Below are 24,896 nucleotides of genomic sequence, written 5' to 3'. Positions count from 1 at the left end.
TGAAATAAGTCAAATTAGCCTAAGCCAGAGTGCACATGAAGTAGGCTAGATGAATATAACAATAAGATATGTTGTATAATTTACAATATTGCACATGGATATTGAAGTGTTGCACCAGATCAGAATCAGAATCAGAATCAGCTTTATTGGCCAGGTATGCTTGAACACAAAAGGAATTTATTTGACTTTGGTAAACTGTGCTCTCTTCGTACAAGTCATAAGAATAAGAAATACAAACAAAAAAATATATATATAATAACAATAACATCAGCTATAAATACAAAAGAACAACAAATAGGCATGACTAATATGTACAGACTAAAATAATATGATAATAGTTCAGTGGTGAGTAGCAGAGGTAGTTTTTACATTAAAAAAAATAGTAGTTAAATAATACAAAAAATAGAAATATGAAGTAGGATCTCAACCCTAGGTAGTGAGATCAACTCATGATTTCAAGAAAAAAACCAACATAGCCTTTTTTTTATTATCACTGTAAAGCAGAGGTAGTAAATGTGTGGGTGTATTTCCGCTTCAGGCTCTCATTCCAGTTTATGATGACGTTTTCTGCTCCTAAAATAGGTCATAATAATAAAACATTTGCATTTGCTTTCATTTTAATTGGCCTAAGGCAAACGGAAATTAGTTAAATGTCAAGGTGTTTTCATTTAAGTACGTAGTGGCTCTAAACACCGCACCCTTTATGCAATTGGTCCCCCTCAGTAATGGAAGTGTGTTTGCGTACGTGGGAACTACTTTCAGGGAGTAAACGTGAGGGACGTGCTGTGAAGATCTGAGGTTGTACTTCGGTCGTGAGAAAAAAAACTAAGATGGCGTCTCGTCAAGAAAGATAGGATGGCCTGAAGAGAGTGATGATGTTGGTCGGGAAATGATTGATAACGACTCAATTGATAAAGTTTGAGACTCTCGTTCACTATCAAACGAATGTGTTGAACTTATGTTTTTGACAACCCGGAGTCTGTGGAGACCTGAGGCTGAATAAACGGGTCAACTTTGCTAGCAGCGGTAGCTAGCCAACTGGACCGAGCACAGCTGGCCAACGTTAGCTAACCACCAGCAGTCATCACAACAACAGAGAGGAGGAAGTGCGGCCACTAGCACTGTCTTACCCCGGGACATCGAGGTGTCTTCGGTCAGTCTATGGGATGCAATGAGTAGTAGAAAGAGAAATAACTGCATGTTGCATTTCTGTTTGTGTGTAGCTACATGTAGGATTATGTCACATACATTTATTGCTGCTTGCTAGCATACTGAACACGGTGTGTAGGTTAGCTTCTCTGTTGTTAAATGCAGACTTATCCTCTCTCACTCACTGGATGTTAGCTAACGAATGCTAGTTACCTGAAACCGTGGAAGGCGATGGGCTGAGGAAAAAGTGGAGGCCTTGATGCTAACGTTAGCAGTACACGGCCTCTGATAGCTGAACAATGAAGCCAAATAGATTCCACGAGTGTCCGAAGAATGGAAATGAATGACACTAAGCTATCCTACTAAATACAGATAATTAAACTGGAGGTGTTTTTGTTTGTTTAGTCGCTGGAAGGTAAGGTTATTTTAATCTCCAGTTGCTAGTAGCTAATACTTGCAGCTAACACTTATATACATTAAAAACATAAAAACAACTTAGACTTTTAAGTTTCGATGTGTACAATGCGGGTGTTGTTTTTAATTGTTGACATTGCTGTTGTAAAAGCTTGTTGATTAATCCAGCCACTTGTGAGTAGTGATGCCTTCATGGCCTTCTATACCTCAGGGTTCATGGCCTCCACGCCATTGTTTGTCTGAAGGCCCAGATTAATTAATACATTTCACCTGGCATCAAATTGTGTTGAGTTGAATTGAATATTTCATGAGGACAAGTAGAGTAGAAGACTCATGTAATCCTTTATGAAAACTCTTTAACATATACACCACCTAAAAAAAGATTGCTTGTATAGTACAAACAGACATGCTGTAATCTTTTCTGTGAGAATCATTTTGTTGTTGTTCTGTGAGGTTGCTGATAAATTATGACTTCAACTTTTGCCCCCTTTTTTCCTTGTTGATTAATCCAGCCACTTGTTAGTAGTGATGCCTTCAAGGCCTTCTGTACCTCAGGGTTCATGGCCTCCACGCCATTGTTTGTCTGAAGGCCCGTGTTGAACCAGATTAATTAATACTTTTCACTTAAGCATCAAATTGTGTTGAGTTACATTGAATACTTTAGAAGTAGAAGTAGAAGAATCATATAATCCTTTATGAAAACTCTTTAGAGTAGAATAGAATGTCATTGCAACAAGAACAACACATTTTTTTCCCCAGTCTTATTATTGCACAGTTTATGTAATTATTGCATAAAGTCACCACTAAAAAGTGCCCATACTCAAACAGTGTTGAGAGCAGTAATGGCTCAAGCATAAAAACAGTTTTTTAGTCTTTTACTTTTAATGTCCTAAAGCGTCTGCTAGAGGGTAGCAGCTCAAAAAGTGCATGTGTCCAGGATGAGTTGAATCCCTCAAGATGGGTTTTAACATATAGACTACATACAACTGTGCTTATTGCTAGAGTACCAACAGACATGATGTAATATTTTCTGTTAGAATGATTTTGTTGTTGTCCTGTGAGGCTGCTGATAAATTATGACTTCAACTTTTGCCCCCCTTTTCCTTGTTGAGTCACTTGAGCACTTGTGTTGTTGTGTCTGGTGTTGGGGGAGGGGTCTTGGGTTTTACACAAGGACCACACTGAGAGGGGGGGAACTAAACCCTCATCCTGTGAATCCCCATGTCTGTTGTTATTGATGTCATGGCTCGATGAAATTCAAACCTTTAGAGGAACTAGCTGACCTAAATTTAAAGCTGATAACATTGAAGTGCTGTGCTTGGACAGGAAGTGATAGTTTTTGCAAGAATAAATAAATGAAGTAAACTTTTGTTTTCAGTTTTCTTGTGCAATAGTCTACTTTATCAATACACAATGCAACACCTTCGGTTGATATGTTCTGTTTTAGTCATGTATGAAGACAATAGGCCGTGAACAAACTGCTGTAGTTGTTTAGGCTTTACATTATAAAGTATGCAAGCTTTCAAGGCACATTATTTTCTCTCCACATAAGAGTAATGATCCTCAATGATTCTGCTATAGTTTACTCACTTTTTCTTACTTTGGTCTCTTCCTTTTGCCAGGGCAATGGAAGGGGAAGAGTTTGTACCTCCTCCGGAGTGTCCAGTGTTTGAGCCGTCATGGGAGGAGTTCCTGGATCCCCTGGGCTACATCGCCAAGATACGTCCAATCGCAGAAAAGTCTGGAATCTGCAAAATACGACCTCCACAGGTAAATATTTGCAAATGCGTGTAAACTGTGGTGAAGGAAAAGTATGTTTGCTTTGTTCTGTGTGTGTTACATGTGCAGCTTAAACTTAGTACTTGTACTTGAAGTACTTGAGACAAAAACATGTTCTCACTGTTAAAGTTTCCAAAAAGCAAAGATTCTGGTGTGTGTATACGTGGCCTAGAACATTATTGTCCCTTGTTTTGTTTGGTTAGGCTGTGATGATGTGACAGAAATCATCAATGATAGCTTTAGCCAGAGTTCTGTCGACTGGGAGGTCCCACTGCTGGTCTCAATGACCCATATATTAGCTGAAAATTGAATTTTTCGCAACACAAACATTCACAAAAATGGGGTTTCAACTGTTTCATTTAGCATTTTTCTTTTATTTTTAAACCCCCTTTTCATCTGCCTATAAATAGCGTTAGTATCTAACATTTGAATATATGCTCAGAGCTTTGCATTTTATTGTTACAAGGGTAACATCACAGAATATGTATTATTCAGTAACAAAGTGAAAGCTGTTTCTTCAGAAGAGTAGAACGAGCTGCACTGGAGGAGAACTGCAAAAGATCAAAGTGTGTGGCGCAGGGGAAGTACTCATGTAGCTAAACATATTCTAGCCCAATAACTTATCTTCACATTACAGCAAACTTTTTGATATTTCTGTCATTACTAGAATTACTTTACAATCGATAGGTGAGGAGGAACTGTGAACTTCTTGGTTAAAGCAGAGCCAAGTTCTTGAGCCCTGAGCTAACTATCTCATGAAATTTGCCATGACTGGAAAACTGTTTTATTTTAAACTTCCTTGAACAACTGAGGTTATCATCAAAGCAGAAATGACAACAGGTTGTTGTAGCCCGTAGCCTTACACGTCTCATAGCATGTTTTTTACTCTCACACAGGACTGGCAGCCTCCGTTTTCTGTGGAGCTGGATACTTTCCGCTTCACGCCCCGCATCCAGAGGCTCAATGAGTTGGAGGCAAGTTGATTTTTTTTCTTGAGAGATGACTGAAAATGTTGATGGATCCAGTCATGGTAATCATCATGCTCCCTCATCTATCCCATTTTAGGCAGAGACCAGGGTGAAGCTGAATTATTTGGACCGCATCGCCAGGTTTTGGGAGATCCAGGCATCCTCCTTGAAAATCCCACACATCGAGCGGCGCATCCTTGATCTGTTCCAACTCTCAAGGGTAGATAGTCATTTAAATTATCTTCCTTTAAGTCTCTGTTGTTTTTCACTCTGTATCTATGATCTGATGAAATGCTCTCCTGTTGTAGATCGTGACCAGTGAAGGAGGTTTCGAGATGGTTTGTAAGGAACGGCGCTGGGCTCGCGTGGCCCAGAGGCTTGGCTACCCCCCAGGCAAGAACATCGGCTCTCTGCTGCGCTCACACTACGAGAGGATCGTCTACCCTTTTGAAATGTTCCAGTCTGGTGCCAGCGTGCCGGTACCTCTCCATCTTTCTCTCTTCTTTTAAAGTCACTGTGTGTGATCAGTTAAGAGATCGCATTCAAGATCAGTTGATTTGGTGGGGCTTTGGACACGTTGTAATGCAAACACTCTCTTTATATTGTCACTCCCAGTCAGGCAAACCAAAGCACTACGATGGTGAGGAGGTCGATAAAGAGTACAAACCACACTCCATCCCCCTGCGACAGTCCGTGCAGCCTTCCAAGATGAGCAGTTATGGACGCAGAGCAAACCGCTGTCAGCCTGATGTGAGTGATCCTCCATACATTTGCATAACTCTGTGACCATTAACCCCGTACTAAATACACTCGGCCGCTCGGTTGTTATTTCCTGGATCACATTTCTGTTTGCCTTGGAACTCAGAAACAAGCCAAGGATATGAATAACCAGAGAGAAGAAACATTTGTTTCCATGGTTACTTTAAAATACCACAAACTGTGTGGGTTTGATCTGTCAAAGAGGGATCTGGTACAGCAGGTTGGTATTGCATTATAGCTGAATGTCAACGTGCAAAGATTTAGCCACCTGATAGACGGACTGTTTTCATCGGTTTGATTTTTAACTGATAGTTTCTCTAAATGTCAAAATCTGTGCCTCCAAATACAAACTAGGTTTGTATTATCACCAATTTAGATGTTTGAGCTACTTTTTATTTTAACAAACAGAGGTATTCCACTAAAGGATGAGCAGACTGCAGTGTGTTCATTGTGTTATGATCAACACTGCAGAGTCCATCTGTGTACGCTAGCTTCCCTCAGGGACTGAACAGCCCACATTCAAAGTCGGTGTTCTGTACTAATGTTTAAAAACACTGTTACACTATCACTGAGCTGTTGTAGTGTCATTCAGTAGTTCAATCAGCTTTGTAGTGAAATGAATGACACAGCTCCATCATCCCAGGCTAACACAAACTCAAACTGAACAGTGCTCCAGTGTTTATTGGATGACAGTCCTCCTGCACCATGCTATCATATTAGTTGTGCTCACCCATGTGCCCTTGTACTTTGGATACAGCGTAGTATCTGAGAGATGTGACAGTGCACTCAGCTCATTCCAGCTTGCTAACTCTCCATCCTGCCATGCTGCCGTTGCTGCTGCTGCTGCTGCTGTGCTTCACTCTGCTGGTTTTGCTCCCTGCTTCAAAGCTTATTTTCTTCTAAGCTTTGTGTTTTTTTTCTCCACTTCCTCCCATCTCACAGGTAGACACACAACTGTGTGTTTCACAAAAACCTCATGTCGTCACTAAACCTTTTATTTATAGTTTTTTACATTAGCTACTAACATGCAGTACACAATCTGGGCCAGCCCACATTCTGTTTTCTCATTCGTGTTACATGCAAGCTGTTAATGCTTAAGGCCAAATTCCACCAGATGCGTGTCCTGTCCGTCTCCGATCTGTCACGGCATCGGATCTGTTAGGTTTCTGTTCTAGTCAATGTGTTAACTTCCTCTGGATCCACTCTGTTGCAATCCGGCTGCGTCTCTGATCCGGCAGGTCGGAGCTCTCTGGATTAGATACTCAAGACTTCTATTACACCTTTTTGACCAAGGCAGTTTCATGGCCGCTCAATTGAGAACCAGTTTTTTGTGTTTTGACTGCGAGTGAACCAGCTCCCACCCGGGAAAACCGGTTCCAGATAGACTCCAACTCTTTGCTGGTCTAGAACCGCGAAATGCTTACCTCAGGGGCAAGGTGCGTGATCAAAAACACAAACCAAACGTGTTTCCGCCATGGTCCTGCTGCAAAAAAGATAAGAGACTAATGGATTCCAAGGCAAAGCAGTGGTCGGGCGAGGAGACAAGCTGGTGCTGGGAAAAGCGGTGACGTAAATCTGACGTCAAGAGGTGCTTCTTCTAGGTGCCGTGTTGGATCGCAAGTACAACCAGCTTTGAATCCGTGTAAGCTCCAGCCCGGAAATACAACTCGGTTCAGATCGTCTCATCAATCTGCACAGAGCAGATTGAGCGTGACAAAAAGTCAGGCACCAAAATAAAATGTGAACATTAATTTTTTTTTAACTTAACTACAACAACAAACCGTCACGATGAGCGGAGCCAGGCCTGGAGTCAACAGGTCAGAGGTTGTCAGAGGCCGATGAAGACGGGAGGGATAAAGAGAGGAGTCTGTCGTTGGTTCGGCGGTTATTACCGGAAAATCTTGGTCACATGACTCCAGCTGTCAGGTGGTCCAGCTTCGTGCTTTGTTCTGAAAACGCAAATGGTGGGTGTTGACAGACGAGAGAGCTCGGAGCAGCAAGCTGCAGCGGATCGGGGACGGACCGGACACAGATCTGGTGGAAGTCCCGTGTTAGAGTGTAACGTTCATGTACACCAGTGGATTTCATTTTTTCCACTGCTGCTAGAACACACCTTTTTATTTTGCATTTTATTTGCTGGCTTGGAACAGGACCAAAATTGATGCGGATTTAAAACAAGAAGACGCCAACAAACATTATCTCTATTCATTACTGCAGAGAATATTAAGTTACAGTACTCTCCATGAAATCTGAGTGTTTGCTCTGGTATTTGCTCAGGACGATGTCTTGATGTGAATGCCTCTTTACCAGCTTGAGTTCTATTTAGAAGAAATTCAGCTTTAATTACAAATTCAAGGAGATATCTTCTCAATTAAGGACATATATATATATAATGAAGCTGTTAAGACTTTAATGAGCCGCACATGAATCATGCACCATGATGAGCTTGTCACTAGGTGGAAGTGTCTCTGTAAGTAACGGCAGAGGTCAAAGTAACATGTTTGTCTCTGATACGTACATTGAGGGAAAGTATCTGTGCAATAGCTCAGCATAGTCTGGTAACATACTGGCCTGTGAGCTCGCAGACAAGTCAGACTAAAGCAGGAAGATTTACCACTTAAAAATAGAAAAAAACGAGTACCAATGTCCCAAATTTCCCTTTGGACTGTTACAGCTCCAGCATCAGTTTGTCTCATGATGTTGTCCCTGTAATATTTCTCCTCCAGCTTCTGGCTCTGTTTCCCCCCGGCTCTTTCCCTTCCTCTCTCATCTCCTTATTTCCTCTTGTCTTAGTTTATTGTTGCTGTTATTGTCTCCCCTTGCAGGGTCCAGAGGATCTGGCCCCCCATCCTCTCACCACTGGCTCTCAACTCATCTCTGCGGTACTGCCTCGTGAGCATATAAGCTCACCTTCTGCCCTCCCCTGCTCATTTCCTGCCTCTTTCCCTAGACCACCTCACTCCCTTGAAGTTGTCTAGATGATTTTCCTCTATGTGCTAACTAACCACTAAAATGTTTTCATTAACATGCAATCATACACCTGAATTCTGACAGTGTAGGGGTGGCAGTATCATGACTGTTACAGACATGATGCCCATTTTTAAATTCTTGACCAGAGTCCACAGTCAGATTCCCCGGCCTGTTTCAGCTGTTTTTATGAAGCCTTTTGTTCTTCATGATCCCGTTCTTGGACTGTTAGTTCAGAAACGCTCCGTCCTGTGTTTGGAAAAAGGCCTTGGTGTGGTTCTGCAGGTCCTGAATGGCACAGTTTGTAGTTGGCCTTGAAACTTACTTGACTTAATCCCCAACTACCAAACCTCCCTTTTCTCAGTCTGGTTGTTGGTTTGAAGGCTTCTCTGGCTCTCTCTCCCTTTCACCATTCTCTCTCTCTCTCTGTCTCTGGTTGTACTTGGCTTTAAGTGCTTGTCTCTTGGCTGTCTGTGGGCTTATGCACTTTTGCTGGCTTGCCTTTCTCTCTGCTCAATTCTGCAGCTAAATATGGCTTCAAGAGTTTTCGTTTGAGTGCACTTAACACAGAGGAACTAAAGAATCGCAATTTAATTGGATTTCAGATGATCAACAGTGCTATACTTAAGACTTAGCTAGTTTTTTTTTTCTAGGTTAGCTTATTTGAGCCCAAACCCAGCACCTCTCTATCATCCCCTACGAATATGCTTAGTTATCTACTGCTCTCAATAGTTATCCCGTGGTCAACAGAGTTAGTGTGTCAGGAAATGGACCTCAGAAAAAAAAAATCTAGCACAGCTGAAAGGATTGCAACTTGCAGCTAAGTCTGAATCCAACATGTTTCTTCCTTTGTCCTCCATGCACAAGTCTTTATTGTGTCATTGGTTGCAGTGGAATCTTTAAAGTTGTATTGCTCTGACTGGTGCTAACACTGTTGTAAGGACAAGCATGCATTAGCTCTAGCTCTGGGAATACAGGCTACATCCAGACAGCACATGGATTATCGATTTCGTGCTGCACACCTGATTGGAGGAAGTGTTATTAGGGATGCACGATATTGGGTTTTTTGCCGATTACCAATACTTTTCTTCGCACACCTAATTGCAAAGATCATCAATTCTCTTCTGTATTGGAAATAGTTTACATTATGGTGAGACTCTTATCACATTTGTAATGTAATATTCATTTCATGTGCAAAATAAGAAAATACTTAAAACTGCACATTTATTTATGACAATTGCTTTCATACAAAATTAAAACAAAAAGATACATCCTACTTAAAACTTTGATGATGCTCTCCCTGAGACAATCATACCAATACCCACAACCAGGGCAAATTTGGCCAATTTCACATTTGACAGTCAGTAAACCTAACCTCTGTTCACAGGGAACATGTGAAAAGTGCAACTGTACAGCAATTAAACCCAAATTAAATATAATGGTTTACTCTTTGACAGTAAATGTGCCTAAATTAGTCAGCTACATGTACTGTACAGACTGCTGCTTAAATTCAAATTTATCTTACAACATGAGCCCAACATGTGTGCAGCAGCAGCCCATTATTTTATCGGTTAATTATATCGGCGGATATCGGCGTGTTGGCCGATGTCTGATTGTTCATTTTAAAGCCAATATCGGCCCATACCGATAACGTGCCGATAATATCGTGCATCCCTAGTCGTTAGAATCAAGTTTTTATCCAAGGCTCTTTCAGAGTACCTGGGTGTGAGTACCTTAAATGTTCCTTAGTTAGAACCTGATCTAATTAAGTAAAGCCTGCTCTTATGTGCTTCTTAGATGTCCTCTCTGATAACTAGGTGACAATAAGCCCTTCTGTGTTTCCACCTCCAGTCGATTACTCGTGACTTATGTGCACTGTTTGCAATCATATAGCAGACAGGATCTGTGGAGCCAAACTTGGAACAATCAATCTTATGTTGTCATGCAATCACTTCAAAAATGTAGTGCAAAGTAGGAAGTCTGAGATGACAAAGCGACATTGTTAGCATCTCAGCTGAATGCTCCCACACATCAAGATGCTTCCTGCTGCAGGAAGACAACACGCACCGCCGTTTACTGTAAACAATGTTCTTTAAGGATGCAAACATGCCTCCTATAAAAAGTAGAACTCTACGTCCACACCAAGCCCTGAAGCAAATCTTTGACAGTTGTGTAAGAACGCAGTCGTGTTGTAACTAAAGTGAGGACCACAGAAGTCGTCACAGGCAGCAGATTGAGTTGGCAAATCCAGAGCATGATCAAGAATAAAAAAAAACATTCATGAGTCTTCCTGTTCGTTTCATGCAGATCACCATGATGCTACTTAATAAAACAGTACAGACACTTTGAATTAATTAACTTTTACATGTGATTGCATCCGGAAACAGCTCTGACCACAACATCTAATCATTTTAGAGTCCCAAAAATGATTGTGTAACCGTTCAAATCTGACATTTGAACACACGTCCTTGCAAAAAAATGTCTGAATCAAAAATGTTATTTGGAAAGGTTACTTGTTAATTATGCATGACTTTATGATATTAGGTGCAATTGCTGATAAAACAGGATTAAGAATGCTGTGTTTTTAAGGGCACTGGCAGCAGATCAGCCTTTGCTGTTTGGCAGGGAGAGAAGGCAGGAAGGGAGGCAGGAGCTCAATGAGCACATAACAGAAAGTTTAGTGGACATGGCAGAGACCAAAGATAGGAATACTCTTGGCCAATGATGAGATGATAGAGAAAAAGAAGAGACAATGGACGCTTCTTAAGCTCTGCTCAGTGTTCAAATTCTCCTAAATCAGCTGACAGATCCAAGATGAAGGGTAAAAAGCTCCTGAAACATTAGATCTCATACTTGCTTTAAGAAAGATGTGTATATTTGTCCTAATGTTACGCCTCTACAAACTGAATCCGTGGATATCTTGTGATTTATGACACACGAAAGCCTGTTTTGCTCTTTAACATCTTCTTGTCCTTCCTTTCCAAATAACAGACCATGAACAGTGAAGGGATTGATGAAAACTAGAATAACAATTAACACAATCTAAACTGTATCCTGTCCTCGTTGTATGGTTGCAACTGCTGGTGATTGTGTGTTCTGGTGGTGGGTCTTAACCTTTATACCTTGACGTAGACAAACTCTCCCTTCCTCTGAGTATAATCCCTTCTTGTGATGCACCGCTACGCTCTCACATTTTTTTCAACTGTTTGTTCTGCATTTGGCCGACTTTCACGCTTTGATCTGTGTGCTTTGGAGAGTAGCTGCTGTTTGTTTCTGCCTTTGTGACTGAAATTTACTTTGATCCACAGCCCGAACCTACAGAGGAGGACATAGAGAAGAACCCCGAACTGAAGAAGCTGCAGATCTACGGCGCAGGGCCGAAGATGATGGGACTTGGACTGGTGGCGCGGGACAAAGGCCTCAGGAAGAAAGGTAAGTACCCTGACAACAGAAGGTGTTTTTCGACCCCGGAACTACGTGCATTTCGACTGGTGGACCCAGGCTCTAAATTTCGTTCCAGGGTAGATAATCTGCCAGTAGTACTTTTCAAAGGTCCCGGGGCTTTCGGGGGGGCAGGGCCTGCAATGCTGAACGTGTCTGATTGGTAGATTAACCGCAGTGTTTTTATTCGGCCCACCGTCCACGATAACATCACACACATCTGCGATTCACTTGATTTCTCTTTCTTTCATTTGTTATTTCTATTTTGTATGTGTGTCCTTTTCCAAAGAAGAAGCTGTGATTCACTTGATTTAGCAGCTTGTAACAGTAGTCTTCTCTCAACCCAACCCGAATGTGTCTCTCTGGGTGTTACAGTTTTAAAAGTGACCCTGTAAACTGGAGACCTTCAGCTGAACGTGTCAGTGTTTGTGGAGTTTACACAGCTGTTGAAACATAGAGGGACTTTTAAGATTCAATATCCTCATCAGATATTTAATGATCGTCTAAAGACGTTTATGAGGGATGCATCCAGCTGAAAGTCGGCAGTTAACAGGGTCGCTGTTTAAACCAAAACACCGGCCGATCTCTGCCACGGCTTTTTGAGTTAAAAAGGATTTTAAAGCCGTTTTGAAATGTCTTTGCTACTCGCGCTTATCTCGTGTTGATTCAGTGAATCCATCTGAGATGAAATATAGCACCATCTAAAACAGCCTCTTCCATGCTAACAGGCTAACTGTTGTGTTGCTCATAATGATACCTGCCTGTCCGTCTGCTTCTATGGTGCCATCTGTCATGAATGGCCTTCGTCTTTGACTTACTATCCTCTACTGGTCTGGTTGTGTAGTGCATTTACTTTTATTTTTCCTCCATATGTCACCGGCCTGATTTGCACAATCTACCCGGGACTTGAGCCCGCAGTCGAAACGCAGACAACAATGGGGTCACAGGGACCTTTTAGTTCCGGGTAAAGTTGTTCTAGGGGCTAAAAGACCCCGGAACTCTTGGTTGAAAAGCACCTAGACTGTACAGTAATAACTCAACAGAGCACAAACTGTCTATTGTCTTAACTGTGTGCTAGCTTAAATTGTAGGAATGGAAGAGCTTGTTTTTGATTTCAATTCAACCATCTGACCAACTTGGAACCTTGCAGCTTCAAAATATTCCTGCTTCTGAATGCTCCTTGTTGTTTTTTTTTTAGATGAGCTGCCTCAAACTGTTACCATCAAAGAAAGCGCATCTCCCACTCCCGCTCCTGCTGAAGTCTCAGTCAAAGTGGAGCCGCTGGAGGCTCCAGAGAAGAAGAGCGAAGTGACTACATCGAGCCCCGAGCCGCCTCCCCTGAGCCTCACAGTGAAGACAGAAGTAAAGAAAGAAGAACCCGAGGAAGAGAGCGTGAAAGAAAAAGACGAGGAAGACGAGAAAGGGGGACCTTTCACCAAAATGACTATGAGGCTGAGACGCACACTCAACAACCCACAGTGTGTAAGTTCTCTACAGGATGCACACGGCTGGCTGTTGGAACAGTGATTCACATAGAAACATTTGAGCTATCATGAGGACATTACTCTGCAGGCATGACTCAGTGCTTATTGTTTGTTTCTCCGTCTGATCTTTTACTTGTTAAGTGCTTCACAGTGACGCCTGCTTGTCCTCTCCACTTTAAAGTAACCACACGAGACCTAACGTTGTCTTCATGTTTCTCTCTCTTCAAAGGTGGATTCTTTCGTGTGTCGAATGTGCGGTCGGGGAGAAGATGACGAGAAGCTCTTGCCATGTGACAGCTGTGATGATAACTATCACACATACTGTCTACTCCCCCCACTCACTGATCCTCCCAAAGGCATCTGGCGGTGCCCTAAGTGTGTGGCAGAGGTGAGGAAACCGGTTTTAGTTGAAAGGCCTACAAGTAATTGTTTAAATGTTAAGACACTGCTGGCAGAATTGAACATATCTTTAAAATTTGAAGAAGTGTGCAAAGGTAAAAAGACGTCTGGAGTTCTGAGACATTCATTTTTAAATACTAAGTCATGAGTGTATTAAGCATTTCGAGATATATTAAAAAGTGTCATCTCATAAGCAAAAACTATAAGTGGAGGTTTTGCTGGACTCCTTTTGACCGTGGAGTTCAAAGCATTGATTTCATGTCATGTTTTAAGTTTCCTCTGACTCTCCAGACTCCCCGGACTTATCTTTTGTTGTAATTTTCTGACTCTTTCATTATTTTTTAGGAGTGCAAGAAACCCTCTGAAGCGTTCGGCTTTGAACAGGCCACACGAGAGTACAGCCTGCAGAGTTTTGGAGAAATGGCGGACGCCTTCAAAGCAGATTACTTCAACATGCCTGTCCACGTAAGCGCTCGCACACAGCAGGACATCACCTTTTCATTATAGAGGCACGACTCTGCTCTGACGGCTGACAATGTGAGAGACTAATCTCATGTCTGTGTTGTTGTTGTTGTCATCGCTGTAGATGGTCCCCACTGAGCTTGTGGAGAGAGAGTTCTGGAGGCTGGTGAGCAGCATCGAGGAAGACGTGACTGTGGAGTACGGAGCTGACATACACTCCAAAGAGTTTGGCAGCGGCTTCCCGATGAACAATGGCAAGAGGAAGCTGACAGAGGAAGAGGAGGTATGAGGATTGTTGCTTCTCCTGTAACCTTGTGTAACCAAACTTAAATAGTCTTCAAGGTGAGAGTCAAGATGTCAGCGTACCGCTTTTGATCACTGAAGAGTGTTCTAGTAAAGTTGACCTGCATCTAAAAGACTTTTTAATAGACCATCTCAACTACAGAAGACAGGTAAACCATTCTGAATCTTTGGTTCATTTTCACAATACTTTCTGTCTCCGTCTTGGGGAGTTCAAAGCAAGCTGGAGTACAAACAGAAGTACAGAGAAATAATCTGAATTCATACAAAACAATCAAGTACATGGTTTGAATGAGAACTTAGAAATGATTCCCCCTCAGTGCTGTTAAAAAACACATTTTATATGGACAAAAATTGAAAGTGAGGGCTGTTATCACAACACTAAAGTAGATAAGAGAACACTGATTATCCACGGGTGATGTCATTGGCTAGATAAGTTTGTTATTAATTTAGATGATAGGAAAAACAAAAAGTAAAGGAACTTATAAAGCATGACTTTTGATAATAGTAATAATAATAGCTTCTATTTATATAGCGCTTTTCAAAACAAATTACAAAGCACACACTACAAACAGTTAAAAAGGCAGTAGGCAGCAATTAAGAACATATTACCCAACAAAAGTATTAAAACAAGCATCAAAGCAACACACCATAAAATTGATACAAAGCAAATCTAAAAAAGTGAGTTTTAAGAAGTGACTTAAAAGATGGCAGCTTTGGTCTGTTGTTCTTAGCTTTAAAATATATGTGGGGATCACAGATCACAGCATAACTACATCTTTCTCTATAGAAAAACAGTTTCACATGACGATTTGCAAAGCACCCCAACCCCACATGCACATGCAGATAAAATGATGGTATAAAAAGCTCCACAGTGAAGATTGTCTTCATGATACATACAGCCATATAGCCGTAGTCAGTTCTTTCTTCTCACTGCGTGTCGTTTTCTGTGTCGGTCAGGAGTACGCCCGCAGCGGCTGGAACTTGAACGTGATGCCGGTGTTGGAGCAGTCCCTCCTGTGTCACATTAACGGAGACATCTCTGGGATGAAGGTGCCCTGGCTCTACGTTGGGATGGTGTTCTCAGCGTTCTGCTGGCACATCGAGGATCACTGGAGCTACTCCATTAACTACCTCCACTGGTACAGAATGAATGTTGTGCTTTTTGGTGTGGGTTTGTTGCTGTGATGCAGACGTGGGCTTGAACAATAACAGCTTTTAACAGATATTATGATTGTGTCACGTGGAAGACTAAAACTTCTCTCTCTTTTTTTCACCTCCAGGGGAGAACCTAAGACTTGGTATGGGGTTCCCTCTGTGGCAGCCGAGCGTCTGGAAGAGGTGATGAAGAAGCTGACGCCTGAGCTGTTCGAGTGTCAACCTGACCTGCTGCACCAGCTGGTCACCATCATGAACCCCAACATCCTCATGGCTCACGGTGTACCGGTCAGTCTCAGAACGACACACACAGGTGGCTCAAATCTGGTTTTGTTGGAGAGATATCTTTGACTGACCTCTCTGTTTGTGATCTGCAGGTTGTGCGAACCAATCAGTGTGCCGGCGAGTTTGTCATCACCTTCCCCAGAGCGTACCACAGCGGCTTCAATCAGGGATATAACTTTGCAGAGGCTGTTAACTTCTGCACTGCAGACTGGGTAAGTCTGTTTATACACTGAATTATAAGTTGTCATCCCCGTTCAGTACGTTTACATGCACAGTTAAGTTGAGCTACAGTTACAGCTCGATAAGACAATATCATTGGACTACTGTCCTTGTCCCAGTTACACAAGAATCGATTTATGGAGCTCTGCTACAGAAGGTGGCATTACATCCCCCTTTATTGACCTGTTAGATCACATACCAAATGGTTAATTATTCAGTGGTAAAAACATGGACGACTTTACAGATCTGTACCTTTTTGTACATACAATAGCTTTGTCTTGTTTACTTCCATTCTGCTTCTTCTGTTGAGCTTTGTTCACTACTAGGGATGGGAATTTACCGTAATCCTTGTAATCGATTACTCAAATTTCCTAATGAACGATTACTTGAGTACTCGCAATTATTATTATTTTTTAACCATAAACAAATAGATAAATAAAAGTCTGTCGGTCACAGACCTACCAGACCAGAGTTGTAGTAAGTTCTGCTGCCTTTTCTTCATACATCTTTTCCTCTCTCATAGTTGTTGTTCTCTGTGATGGTAGCTTGTACTCCGGCTCGACTAACGCAGTCAGCTCTTTGAACCCTTCTCCTTCCACAAAACTTAATGGGAGCATATCTCCAGTTACCATTTTGGTTATTATCAGGCTAATCTTCTCCGCTCTGGTTTCGTCACAACAACGCGTGCTAACAGGGCGAGCAAAAGACGTGATGCGAGACTGCTTGTTATCTGTCTCCGCTGTTTTCTCCTTGTGCTTTAAGTGCATGTGGTTCAACATCAAACTAGTATTTCTATGGTATGTAAGTTTAATGCCACACATCTTGCACTGCACATTAACTTCATCGTTTTTTCGAAGTACTTCCAGACATTACTTTTTTTTAACTGATGTGTCGTAGACGGTTCTGTATTTGTTATGCTTTTGCTTTCAGTGGAATAATATGTTCCTACAGATTTGCCATAGCTGCCGTAAAACAGTTGTTTTTGCTGAAATCTGGCTCGTGTGTTCTAAAGCTGAAGCCGTGGCCGGAGAAGTCAAACGTCTATATCCCATTAATTATTTTCCTACCTAGTATATTCAGTTAGGCAAAAACTTAAAGCAGATGGTCACACATGTAACGCTGTATGATTTCAAGTTATCTTGCCAGGTGCGCGAGTAACAAAATGCTATTCGAATAATGGGGTCAACGGCGAGTACTTGAGTAATCGTACCCATCCTTATTCACTACTCGGCTTCCTTCTACGCATTTATGATTGACTTCTGGGTAAAAGCCAAGTGTGCAAACTGTGGTGCTGAACACTTTGGCCACTTTGGGTCGGATTGAGGTGTATACATGCAAGAGAAAATTGATCCCCTGGTGCATTATCTAGGTGTGTTAGTCCGACTTCACGAAACTGGACTTAAGTTGGAATAACAGGTTTACATCTGTTTAGAAGACCAGTTTTAGGCAGACTAACACAATCAGTCAATTGTTTTTTTACATTGTGGTAACGAACTGAGTGTTGAACATACAGTATGCATTTATAACATGGCATCTCTCTCTCTCACCCACTCTCAGCTGCCTGTTGGACGTTCCTGCATCGAGCACTACAGACGTCTGCGGAGGTATTGCGTGTTCTCTCATGAGGAACTGACCTGTAAAATGGCCACCAGCCCAGAGAAACTGGACCTCAACCTGGCTGCAGCTACACACCGGGAAATGTTCACCATTGTTCAGGAGGAGAGAAAACTACGGAAAGGTTTAATGGAGAGGGTGAGAAACAGATACTGATTGCACAGTTTTTGGTTGTTTGTTTATTTTTTTCTTCCTTTTTTTTGGACACATGCACATAGATTCTAGTGAATTTTGTACCATGTGACTTTTCCTATTTTTAGCTTATTTTATAAACTGTGTTTTTCCTGCAGGGCATTACTGAAGCAGAGCGTGAGGCCTTCGAGCTGCTGCCTGATGATGAGAGACAGTGTGACAAATGTAAGACGACATGCTTCCTCTCCGCTCTGGCCTGCCTAAACTGTCCCGAGCGGCTGGTGTGTCTCTATCACACTCAGGATCTGTGCAACTGCCCCACTGAAAAACTCTACCTCAGGTATACATCTCTTTTTAAAACGGAACGTGAATGGACTCTGTAGTAAGAGAACTTTATCATCTTTCAAGTGTAATCTCCACTGGATGTTAATCTCTTCTGTCATCTGTGTTCTCTGCAGGTACAGATACACTCTGGACGAGCTGTTAGCCATGTTACATCGATTAAAGGTTCGGTCAGAGTCCTTTGATTCCTGGGCTAATAGAGTGAAAGAAGCACTTGAGCAGGAAGAAGGAAACAAAATAGGTGAGAGATTGACCTAAACAGGATGTTAACAGAAATGTATGATGTTGTAGTTCATGAGATTAACTGGTTATTGAATCATAGGAATTGATGACCTGGAGGTGCTGAAGAAGGAAGCAGCAGAAAAAAAGTTTCCTAACAACGAGCTCCTCCGGAAACTCAACACTGTCTTTAAAAACATTGAACGCTGTCAGCAGACGAGTTCTGAGCTCCTCAGTGACTCAAAGACCAGGTACTATGGAACAGACACTTTCACACTTTCACACTTGCTGTTCTTGTGCATGCACTAACATCCGTCTGTCTTTCAGTGACAGTAAGATGACGTTGGTGGAGCTGAAATCGTTGGTTGAGACGATGCAAAACCTGCCCTGTGTGATCGACAAGCTGGAGGGAGTGCAGGTGAGGCGTTGCAGCAAACAGAGCACACTAGCTTGTTGTCAGATTTGATCCCTTTACTTGACCTGTGTACAATGTTATTTTTCAAGGCGGTTCTGCACACTGTGGAGGAATTCCAGAGCCAAGCTCAAGCCCTGGTCAATGACAGGGACTGGAGGAGGGAGTCTCCACCAGCTGAGCAGCTGCAGTCTCTGTTGGAGCAGGGAGCCCAGCTTGCTGTGCTGGTCCCAGAGTGTGATTTACTCCAGGGCCTGAAAGAGCAGGGCCGCTGGCTGGAGGAGGTGAGGCGCACACTGGGCACTGAAGGAGGGGAGAGGCAGGAGGTGACGTTGGAGGTGCTGAGGAGCCTGATGGAGGCAGGGTGTAACGTACAGCAGAGTGTTTCTGTGGAGACGGCCATGGCAGAGCTGCAGGAGCTGCTCACGATTGCAGAGCGGTGGGAGGAGAAAGCTCAGATCTGCCTGGAACAACGGTAAGACAAATGCGTCGAACTATAAAATGTTCTCTATTCCTCGCCTGCTGCAGGGGATGTTCTTATTTCACAAGCTGTGTAACTTGTTTCAAACAACATTTTGTTCTCCTGGTTTTGTCCTTAAAGGCAAAAGCACCCTCTCTCCACGCTGGAGGCGATAGTGAACGAGGCTCAGCTCATTCCAGTCAAGCTGCCCAACATTCTGGCTCTGCAGGACTGTCTCACCCGAGCACGGGCCTGGGTAACAGACCTGGAGGAAATCCAGGTAACACACAAAAAAACCAAAAACATCGTCTCACTTTCAATTAAAGAGATAACCGGAGATGCTGCAAAACCCAAACCTCATATTGTCCTAACACTCATTTTCTTGTGTTGTAGAATGGGGAGCATTACCCGTGTCTGGATGACCTTGAGGGCCTGGTGGCGATTGGACGGGACCTGCCAGTCTTCATGCAAGAGCTGAGACAGCTGGAACTGCAAGTAGCAAGCGCTCACTCATGGAGGGACAAGGCCACCAAGACTTTCCTGAAGAAGAGCAGTCCACACAGTCTGCTCGAGGTTTGTCAGAATATTTTGAGTCGTCCTTGTTCTCACACACCTGGTGTGTTTGCTGCACTACTGCTAGATAACACCAAGAACGTTCTGAAGAAAGCGTATTAATATTGAAACATATCTCTGTCAGTATGTGTCAGCACGGCATTCTGCTTTAGAAAGTCATCCATCATGTGCATTCATCTGTGATGTCACTCTGCAGGTATTATGTCCGTGTGCAAAGAGAAGAGGGAGGCAGGATGAGATGGAGCCCTTAGACGATCCTTTGGATGATTCTGACACCAACACTCTGGGCCTCTCTGCTCAGGACCTGAGAGACCCTGCAGCTATAGTGAGTCCATGAAGCATATTGTCTATTTTTAACCTCTCAATGATTTGTTTCTTTGTGCCTGTCTTTGTTTTATGCACAGATAACATTTATGTATTTGAGTTTCATGGTTTTTTATACTTGTGTCCAGGTGATGGCGTTCAAAGAAGGGGAGCACCAGGAGAAAGAGGCACTACTGAGGTTACAGAAATCCAACATGTGTAAGTCTGGACTAAAATCTGCAACAAACAGTGAGGACAAGGAGAATGGGAGGTGGGACGACGCCATGGAGACGGACACATCCAGCCACACAGAGAACTCTGTAAAAGAGAACGGTAACAGTAACCACACCTCGAACGGGCTCCCTCAGTCGGTGTGTGTGTGTGGGGGTCAGCCTCGCGCCCCTCAGCTGCGCTGTCATCTGTGCAAGTACTGGTTCCATGGCGGCTGCGTTCCCTTCCCCTCCCTGCTCCCTTCCTCTGGACCACCACTGAACCCGCTCTGCTGGTGGGACTGGGACTCGCGCTTCTTGTGTCCGCAGTGCCAGCGGTCGCGGCGTCCCCGCCTGGAGACTATCCTGGCGTTACTGGTGGCCCTGCAGAGGCTGCCCGTGCGTCTGCCTGAAGGAGAAGCACTGCAGTGTCTCACAGAGAGGGCCATCACCTGGCAGGGCCGAGCCAAGGAGGCCCTGGAGACGACAGAGCTGCAGCGGGCGCTCGAGAGGCTGCAAGAACTCAAAGAGACTCTCCAGTGTGAAATGGAGAAAGAGGAAGACTTGGACAAGGGGACAGAAGGGAGCTCAGTGATTGTTTTATCGGACTCTGATGGAGGGGAGGGAGAAAACGGAGTCATCGATCTGACAGAGGAGAAGTTGGCTCAAAAGAAGTCCAAGGAAACCAACGGCACTCAGGTTAATAAACTCATTTCTAATTATATCTTATCTCATTTCTGGGATGAATATTTAACCCCTGCTTCAGAAATTCATTCAACTTTTATTAACTAATCTGTTTTTGTGTTTCCTCTCAGGCTGGATGTAAAAATGGCATCAGCAAGAAGTCAAATGTTACAGGTAAGAGCGATGGTGTCACAGTAACCACCAAAAGTCCAGTTGAATGTCCCACAGATGTCAGCTCTGATCACCTTCTCTTTATTCTCTCCATCAGGTGTTGGGTCTCTGCTGCCCCTGCTGCCCTTGCTAAAGGGTCAGGTAGTGGAGCTTTCACCAGCCACCAGGGTCAACCTGGAGGAGCTGCAGCTGGAAGGAGATCTGCTGGAGGTGTCCCTGGACCAGACACTCCTCATCCACAGAGTCCTGCAGGCCACGTCTGTTCCCTCCAGAGAAACTTTGCACACACTCATTCAGGTCAGGAGAATACATCTTTTTATTCACATTTTTTAATATTTGAAATTTTGTTTGAGATTATATGGTGAGTACATACATTTTAAATGAAGAATACAACTGTGGTGAACAAATCCACAGGAGTGCAAACTAACCTAAAAAAAAAAAAGGCAGCACCACAACAGCCTCGTACAACAAAAAATAATCTTTTATTTTCTAGTATTTTGAAATAATGTTCTACTTACATAGAACAGTATACAAATCCAACTTAACTAGAGGATCCCTGTGGAGTTGTCTTGTCCACAAGCTCGACCAGATAAAACCGCTTTTGTCCTCAAGGCAAAACAAATACACTAACTTCCCAAAAATACTCACGAGTTGAACAAGTATTTGCTTTAAGGTTTGAAACTCTGTTTACACACAACTTTTGACCTCCACTCATAGTATGGAATTATTGTGACATCATGTGACATCTGTTGAAAAGTACAGAGTAGGTAAAATAGAGTTTATGATAAAATTATATTGAAAAAAAGCAAGAAAATTCTACTTTCTAAAATTGATTCGTTTGCCGTTTTGAACATTTATTTTTCAGCTGGAATAAGTCTGACTGACCAAACCTTTAGCTGTTACTGAGGCCTTCTTTATACACGAAAACCCACGTCAGTCTTTCTATGTGTTTAACAAAAAATCAGCGTTCTTTTGACAACATTGTGAGAAGAATTCACCTCTGCATCGATCCGCAAAAATGTTAGAAATGCTGTAGTGTGCATGTCAGACCAGTAGTTGGCAGTATAACCTTGGAAACTAAAGGTGCATTTCGACCAAGAGTTCTGGGCTCTTTTAGCCCCCAGAACTATTTTCCCTGGAACTAAAAGGTTCCTGTGACCCCATTGTTGTCTGCGTTTCGACCACGGGCTGAAGTCCCGGGTAGATTGTGCAAATCAGGCCAGTGCCGTATGGAGAAAAAAAAAAATTAAATATTTTTTTGAAATCTTAATAAGAAACTAAACTAGTTTGCATTCCCAGGAACTCCCTCTGTGTTTCAACAACTGTGTAAACTCAAACACTGTTACGCTCAGCCGAAAGTCCCAGGACCTTTGAAAAGTACTACCCCCCCAAGCAGGGGCTTTCAGGGGGGGGATTATCTACCCCTGAACTAAATTTAGACCCTGGTTCCTCCAGGCGAAACGCACGTAGTTCAGGGGGTAAAGTCCCTAGTTCCTGCGGTGGAAAAACGCCATAACAGGAAGACAATGGTGAATGCAACAAATCTACACTTTGCTGAAGAAGTGTTAATAAACACAAACAGCTCTTTAGTCGGCCATTGTTGTTTTTGTCCACAGACTCCTGCATGGCTCTGTGATTGGGAACTTAAGTGTGAATAGTGCTAAGCTACAATGCTTTCAGATAATTTCTGGATTGCTTGTTTTTGGCAGCGACAGAATGGAGGGCATTTTTCAAGAGATTCCACATTGTAACAGGGTTTCCAAAGTTTGCATTTCAGCCACAAGAAATGCTGTTTTCTTGTAAAGGAACGACCAAAACATAACAATAGATACCGTTTTAGTATAAATATGTTTCTGTGTAATCAGCCCCTTAGTATGAAGACAGCTGGGGATTGTTGTGCAGAGTACCCCGTCACATTTTCAGGCATGTTCACCTGATCTGCCAAATCTTTAATATTCACGTCTCCTCTCTTTCTCTCTTTGCTAGATCGAGCTTGAAGAGCAGAGGCGATCTGGCCGTGGACGACCCAAGGACTCCAAAAGGAAGAGGAAGGGCCACAGAGGAGCGGGTGGGGAAGGGGCAGGAGGAAGGTCCCTGGATTCCTCAGAGTCAAAGAAAACTTGTCCCCTCAGCCGCAGCCCCTTCCCTCACTTACCTGTCCAGACTCATCCAGAGGTAAATGCTCCTTTAACCTTCCCCTCAGCGGGTCACAAACTCTTTACATGCAGCACTAACTCTTGTTTCTCTCTTCAGACAGACTTTGTGATGTAGTCGACGGAGGATCCGGAGCTGTCGGAGAACTTGAAGGGACAGATCGTTCTGTGCCAGAAAACAGTGTCAACTAATAGAAAGATGCAGGACATCCCCCTCCCTGAACCCTCCACCCCTCCTCATTCCTCATTTACACTCACAGACACTAACAGAGTGATGACTCTTCTTCTACACTCCACTGTCTCATCCCAAACTCAGCTATATCTCACCCATCGAAGATTTTTTGTTCCATCTTCCCCCAGACTTTACTCTCCACTTCTCCAGGAACATTTTCCCCACACATCTTAAGACTGTGTTGGACCGGTGTGGGACTTACCACAGTAGGAGTGTCTTTGGTCTAGAGTTGTCTCTGAGGTCAGTCAGTATGCTAATGTTATCCCAACTGTATTAAATGCTAGTTCAGCTGAAGTCTGTGTGAGCGCAGGCTGCTGCAGTTTCATTTCACTTGAGCCCCCCCGTCATTGAAGTTGGATAAGCTATGGTTTGGTTCTGATTGGGAACGAACCCTGGAGCTGAGGTACAGCAGGAGGTTTTTGACAGCCCATCTTGGACAACAGCACCGTTGTTACACTTGTATTTTTTATTTTTTAGTTGTATTGAATCTTGTGTTTGATGCTGTTTTGAGGGGACTTGCATTTTGAATAAACTGAGATAATTTTGGGAAGTGTTAAAAACAGGCATTCATGTTTTTGGTGCTACTTTCCCAAAATGGATATCTGTACCTCTGAGCTTCGTTTTTCTCCCCCCCTCTCCCCCCCTTGATGCCTTTTTTCCTTTTTTTTAAAAAACACCCATCCTTTTGACTCCTATATTTTATTGCTCACCATCTGGTCTCTTTTTTCCCCCCTCCCTCTTTTTCTCTCTCTTTGAAAATTAAGGTAACTTCACTGTAACTCACTTTGTCACATTTTATTTTGTTCCTGGGTTCAAATTATATTATTATTATTATTATTATTGTTGATATTGCAGACACACAGTTGTCGTGAGTTTGTGTATAAACTTTTCATTTTAATGTTGCCTTTGTTTCTTTTCACTCTTGTTAGAAAATAAAGGTTTAGAATTGTTTAGGACATGCTGCCTCATTATTTCTCTTAGTCTGAAAAAGTAAAAACGGATCCACCAAACTTTAAAAAAGGTAAGGCGAAGTTAAATTCAGACCAACCGACAAGTCTAAAGGTGAGACAGCACTCGGTAAACAGTCAGTTTGTTTAACATGGACAAACAAGATCAAAGCGTCTCTGAAGGTTAACAATGTCAAAAGGGTTTACTGGGTGTGTCTAATACATAGACTTTAGAAAATATGGTCGTAGTATCCGTGACGTCACCCATCTGTTTCTGAAGCGCCGTTTGATGCAAATCGTCAGCGGCAGCCATATTGCTGCTGTGGAGCGATTGTCTCGTAAAGAGGCGGGCTTTGAGCCTCCTAGCCAACAGCTACAGTGTTCCCGCCTGTCAATCAAGTAAGAAGGTGCATTTCGACCAAGCGGCAAACTCCAGTCTCAAACGATGAAGCCCATGCGGAAGTGATATAAACTGCAATACATCGAAAATCCGCTTGAGGCTGGCTGCAGAAACACCGGAAACCACATAGATATGAATGGGAAAAAGACGATCTTTGCAGCATTAATAAACATGTTTACAGCCTGGTTCAAAAAACGGCTTGGCCCTACAACGCTAATCTCTCTAATGGCACACACTGTACGGGGGGTGAATTTTTTTCTA

At 42.9% G+C, this 24,896-nt stretch overlaps 1 protein-coding gene across 2 annotated transcripts; it reads left to right on the top strand.

Moving 5' to 3' along the window:
• Positions 1-710: 710 nt before the first annotated feature.
• On the top strand, positions 711-24,237 carry kdm5c (lysine (K)-specific demethylase 5C). 2 transcript variants are annotated; one of them, XM_034694818.1, is made up of 29 exons: positions 711-1,153; positions 3,186-3,333; positions 4,239-4,316; positions 4,408-4,530; positions 4,619-4,789; positions 4,926-5,060; positions 7,895-7,951; positions 11,345-11,468; positions 12,676-12,959; positions 13,191-13,349; positions 13,706-13,825; positions 13,947-14,105; positions 15,083-15,264; positions 15,406-15,568; positions 15,658-15,777; positions 17,342-17,536; positions 17,689-17,870; positions 17,989-18,113; positions 18,195-18,342; positions 18,419-18,509; positions 18,596-18,978; positions 19,105-19,243; positions 19,357-19,536; positions 19,733-19,861; positions 19,989-20,747; positions 20,864-20,906; positions 21,001-21,200; positions 22,890-23,078; positions 23,157-24,237. In XM_034694818.1, exons 2-29 carry the CDS (start codon positions 3,190-3,192, stop codon positions 23,172-23,174), a joined length of 4,800 nt encoding a protein of 1,599 aa, XP_034550709.1. In that variant the 5' UTR covers positions 711-1,153; positions 3,186-3,189; the 3' UTR covers positions 23,175-24,237. The 2 variants fall into 2 exon arrangements, with proteins under 2 accessions (XP_034550709.1, XP_034550710.1); XM_034694819.1 differs by lacking the exon at positions 7,895-7,951.
• The last annotated feature ends 659 nt before the right edge of the window (positions 24,238-24,896 follow it).

This window comes from Notolabrus celidotus, chromosome 11, assembly GCF_009762535.1.
Source record: "Notolabrus celidotus isolate fNotCel1 chromosome 11, fNotCel1.pri, whole genome shotgun sequence".
Taxonomy (NCBI): domain Eukaryota; kingdom Metazoa; phylum Chordata; class Actinopteri; order Labriformes; family Labridae; genus Notolabrus; species Notolabrus celidotus.
This window is presented reverse-complemented; position numbering and strand designations above follow the sequence as displayed.